The sequence below is a fragment of the Alligator sinensis genome, unplaced genomic scaffold (assembly GCF_000455745.1).
Source record: "Alligator sinensis unplaced genomic scaffold, ASM45574v1 scaffold159_2, whole genome shotgun sequence".
NCBI lineage: Eukaryota > Metazoa > Chordata > Crocodylia > Alligatoridae > Alligator > Alligator sinensis.
In genome coordinates, this window is record NW_005841992.1 from 602,492 (window position 1) to 607,738 (window position 5,247).

At 44.7% G+C, this 5,247-nt stretch overlaps 1 protein-coding gene across 2 annotated transcripts in view; it reads right to left on the reverse strand.

Moving 5' to 3' along the window:
* Positions 1-5,247, reverse strand: part of ARSB (arylsulfatase B) — a 163,873-nt gene that overhangs the window by 48,861 nt on the left and 109,765 nt on the right. The window contains exon 6 of one of the 2 annotated variants that reach the window (XR_003093533.1): positions 4,170-4,244. Coding sequence is in view for 1 of the 2 variants with exons in the window: in XM_006021413.3 (XP_006021475.1) it covers positions 4,174-4,244 (71 nt within the window). In the remaining variant the exon portion in view is untranslated. The remainder of the gene's footprint in view (positions 1-4,169; positions 4,245-5,247) is intronic. The other variant, XM_006021413.3, reaches the window with a different exon arrangement.

Sequence of the window (5,247 nt, forward strand, 5' to 3'; positions counted from 1 at the left end):
GGGGGCACGAGCCCACCCCTCCTGAGCAGCCCCACCCCCACAGTCCCCCTACCATCTATCCACACCTAGCCACACACCCCACAGCCCCCAACAGCCACCCCATCTCCCCCAGCACACACCCTGCGTGCCCAGCTGCCAGACAGGATGAGACCTGCTGGCAGGAGCTGCAACTGCAGGGGCAGCTGTCTCCACAAACTGGTGAGTGAAGGGGTCAGGGGGAGCTCTCACTGCTCTAGGATAAGAAAACCAAGGGCAAACAGCAAAACATATAGGTATTTAGAACTCATTTTATTATGATGATAGAGACATTGGTAGGCTTCCCAATTGCTTTAACATTGTAGATATAGCAATAAAACATTGCCCATATGATTGCTCTCTCTCTGTCTTTCTTTCTCTCTCTCTCTCTATACAGTGGTCTTTTGTTTTAATTCTGAGAGAACATGGATTTTGGGGTATTTTACAGAATGACTTTGGGACTTTTATCTGGGATTTTTCAGTTTTTAAACAGGGAACACCAGAATTCCTGTTAGTGAGGCAAGTGGCAGTACCCAGGCAGAGGAGCCTGCTCAGAGCTGGCATCTGGGACCCAGCTGGAGGTGGCTGATCTCCTGGCCCCAAGTGACAATTCAAAGGAGGCCACCACACTGAGAACATCTTCTGAACAACAGCTGCCCAGATGGCCAGGCAGGGGCACACATGGTAGTAGTGCCGCACAAAGGCCAACTCCGCAGCCACAGCCCACTTGCAACTGGGCCAGAGGGGCAGATACCTCTAATGGCCGTGCAGTCCCCATCCGGGTCTGGCAGGTGTGCAGACTTGGGGCCACATGCTCTCACAGGTGGCAGCAGGTCACAGTCAGGCAACAGCCCCCACTGCCAGACTCCTGCAGTGGGTAGAGGTTGCAGGAAACTCTCAAGGCTGCTTCAGCAGTCCAGCTGGCACAAGGGGTAGTGTCCCTAGGTACCAGTTGGCTGGGCCCCAGAAGCTCCTGAGAGCAAGTGGCCCTGAGCTACTTGCCAGGGCAGCTTTTTGTACTGCTGGGGCCAGCACAGGGAAGCTTTTTATACTGTTGGCTGGCCCCAGCCTCTAGCTCCCCCTGACTGCAGGTCCGGGAAAAGCCAGGCAGGGTTATTTTGACCCAAGTGGCACAATTTGCCCCACACCAAAGTACATGTCTGGGCATGTGCAGTGAGGCAAAAAGCCCTAGGTCAAATTTGCACTGCTTCTATCTGAGCTGCTACAAGCGCATGTGCCTGCTTGTGTGGACATGCACTGTGAGTCCAAGTTATTCCAATTAAGGTTCTAGAAAATATCTAATAACCCTATTCCACCCAGGTCTACTCAAAATACAGATGACACAATCAACATTTTTTTGTCCACTATAACTGGCTCCAGAAACGTTTACTTCATTAGATAACCTGTGAGGAATGTACATGTTTTGCTAATGGATCTTGGGGTTTATTTTCTCATCCTCTTTACAATTTGAAATCCTAACTGCAGCAGACAGTGGTTACAAACTTCAACAATGGCTTATAGATACAATTTAGAGAGAAGAAAGACTTAAGAAGAACACACAGTTTATGGCCTTACAAACAAGAAGGATAGTTGTGCAGTCAACGAACAATGGAGAAAAGAAAGAATGGAAGATAAAGAATTCAGTTGGTGCCATGGTAAACCTAAGCTTCTGGTGAGATATCCAGAAAATATCTCAATACTCCTGTTTTCCCTAGGTCTACTCAAAATACAGAAACTGAGACCATAGATCTTGCTGTCATAAACACATCACCCCTCACCATGTAAAATGAAAAAGGAACTTTAAGTGGTAGGCTAAGATATGCACCTATGTGTTTAACTTAAGACTTCTAAATATAAAATGTCTATAGATTCATGACATGGAATAACGAAACTATATTATTACATTTCAAACTAGAATCACAAACAAGATAATGGGTTTGTCCTACAAGGACCAGGGCACTCAACCTGTAATTAAGTTAGGAGAAGTTATGGGCACATTCAGAACCTGCTTGCAAAATCAGACCAAATATGTAAAGGCTAGTTCCTCCTTTTGCAGAAGACAGTTTAATTCTGGAAAACAAAGTAACACTTTGTCAGAAATGCATGCTACCCCATTAATTGGAAAGAGGTGATCTGAAGAAGTTTGGATATCAATAGTACATAGGAAAAAAATACTCATACCTGATCAAATCTAGCACATATACAAATATTAGTCTAAATTCTTCTGAAGAGAATATTATAAAATTAAAATTAAAAGAAAGTTGTATGGATACATAGTTGCAGCCCAGCTGTACCCTAAATATGCATAAACAACTGATGCTGGGGGGCAAGTGGGTGGTGAAAAGTGACTTGCCAAGGTAATAGGTGCTCTGGGGAAAAGACAGAGCAAAGCCTCACACTGCTGTTAACACAAATTGGTAAGTATCTATTTATTTAGATTATTTTTAATGCGTCTCCCACTTAGAAAAGTCATGCATGCAAATGCATACATACTTTCACATTGGTTGAGCAGCCACAATGGGCACCTATACACGTGCAGGGAGGCTGCTCTGACGTGCTGTAATTATAGCGCATTGGGGCAGACTCAATCGAGTCTGCTGGAGAGTGGTAACTACCATGCTCCAACAGACTCCAACATCACATATATCAGTGCTCCTGCACTGAAAAATGATGGTGGGGGCACTTTAACTATAGCTTGTTCGACAAGCTTTAGTTAAAGCGCCCCGCTGCCATTTTTCAGTGTGGGGATGCTGATACATGTGGCTCTCTGGGCACTTTAATTATAGCGGCTCTCAGAGCCACTCTAATTAAAGCGCCACCTGCCCCTGCCCCCGGAAACACAGACATACTCCCAGAACATGTCTATAAATGCCCAATAATGACCCTTCACATCTCACTGACCCAAAACAATAGCCCTCCCCTCAATTTGCCCTGATTAAGACATCCTGAAAACAGAGATAAAATATGCCTGACACAACCTTGAACTATTGAATCAAAGTAGGGAGGAAGTTCCTAGCCTAGGACTCTTTCCTGAAAATTTCCTTTCAGCCCCCTCAACTTTAAATCTGGGAGCTATTAGCTTGGGTACCTCAGCTGAGCGCAACCACAGCAGTCCCACACAAGGAGAAAAGTGGTCTCTGAAGAATGCACCTGTAACAACACACCACGGCATGACAACATACAAGGATGCAGTAGCCTACAGAGCATTCTTTAGAGGGAAATTGACATGGCTAGGTCTTAATCCCCCAAAATGTATGCCATCACCTGGGCAGCTAGTATTAGATCATGTGCACATACTGATCCTGCTCAGAGGAAAAGCATCACAGAGCCAGATATGAATTGCAGCAGCTTACCCTTAAGCTGTTTCACACAGCCACCCCACAATGACTTGTATCAAAGTTATAAGTTAATGTCACTATCCCCACTGAACAGCCTTTTATCAGTGCAGGTTTAGGTTTTTTTTTTAAACAAAGAAACTCTATAAAATCTCTAGGAAGGAAATGTCCCAATGAAAATCTCTATGAAAATAATCTTCATTTTGAAATGCTTCTAGGCTTTAGGAAATCCATAATAGTTACACTGGACTATAAAACAGACTGTGCTTAGAGAGGAAGAGAACTGGCTAAGGCTCCAACTTGAGATTATGGCATCAAAGCAGCCACAAAGCTTGGAAATTCTTAGCCTTTTAGAAACTTAGGTATTCCACGTATAATATCAACAATACAATCATGTTATAGATGGAACAGCATATACTAAGGTAAGCATCTATTTGGAGACAACTGCCAATTTGAAGAGCTGGAGGCTCTTTGGTCATTGGCTGGGTACCCCACTCTGCACCTGAGGCATGCAGTTATACCTCCACAAACCCATAGCCTATAGTAAATGATCCTTTACGTGGGAAAGCTTCAGAGAACTGGTGAATAGAGAATATACCGTGGCAATGATTTAGGATGTGGTAAAAAGCACACTGCCGGTGCCATTATTGTACCTCCATCTTAAAGATGGGGCACTTGCCATCTTATTGGCAAGTGGCAGGCATCTTACTGTATATCCCACCTTTGCCTACGAAAGAGAGCTATGCTTTAAAAAAAGGAAACATTAAACATGCATCAAGCTCTATGACTCTAATAAGATTCTAATAATTAGGTACATACTCACATGGGGAATTGTCCACAAACATTGGATCTATATTATGAAGCAGCTCCAGCCTGGGGGAAGGGTTTCCTTCACTAGAAGAGAGTTCATTAGGAAATATTAATTTACTTCTAGAGCTTACTAGAAATCTCTGTGTGCTATTTTAATACTTCCTTCTGTTTTATTTGTAGGAAACAATGGTGTCCCTGAACTATTTATTGTGAACTTTTAATTGGAAGTTCTCTTACTCATCCAGTAGTAACAATGTCTGAACCCAGTCCTGCAATCCTGTAAGTTCTGTGCCAATGGAGTTAACACTAGGGCTGTGCGACACTTCAGGTGGTGACTCGATTCAGAGATTCGGCCCAATTTGGTGACCGAATCTCCAGATCCAAATCAAAGCAGGGGACCAATTTAAAGGTCCAAATTGATTCAAGGCTCTCTGAATCTTCAGAAAAGATTCATAGATTTATAGATTCATAGATTGTAGAGTCTGAAGGGAACACAATGGATCATCGTGTCCGACCCCCTGCCCCTGGCAGAAAAGAGGACCGAGGTCAGATGACCCCAGCCAGGTGACTAGCTAGCCTGCTCCTGAAGACCTCCAAGCTCGGTGATAGCACCACCTCTCTTGGAAGCCCATTCCAGATCCTGGCCACCCTTACTGTGAAAAATTTCTTCCTAATATCTAACCTAAATCCACTCTCAACTAGTTTACACCCGTTATTCCTAGTCACTCCCTGGGGCGCCTTAGTAAACAGCGCTTCCCCTATTCCCCGTTGATCTCCCCTAATAAAATTTATAGGCGGCCACAAGATCTCCCCTCAGCCGTCTCTTGTGAAGGCTGAAGAGATTCAGCTCTCTCAACCTCCCCCAATAGGGTCTATCACGAAGGCCACTAATCATGCGAGTGGCCCTCCTCTGGACTCTTTCCAGATTCCCCGCATCCCTCTTGAAGTACGGTGCCCAAAACTCGACACAGTACTCCAGCTGCAGCCTGACCAGTGCTGCATAGAGGGGGAGCATCACCTCCTTTGTTCTATTAGTCATGCACCTGCTAATGCACGACAAGGTGCGATTGGCCTTGTTGATGGCCTC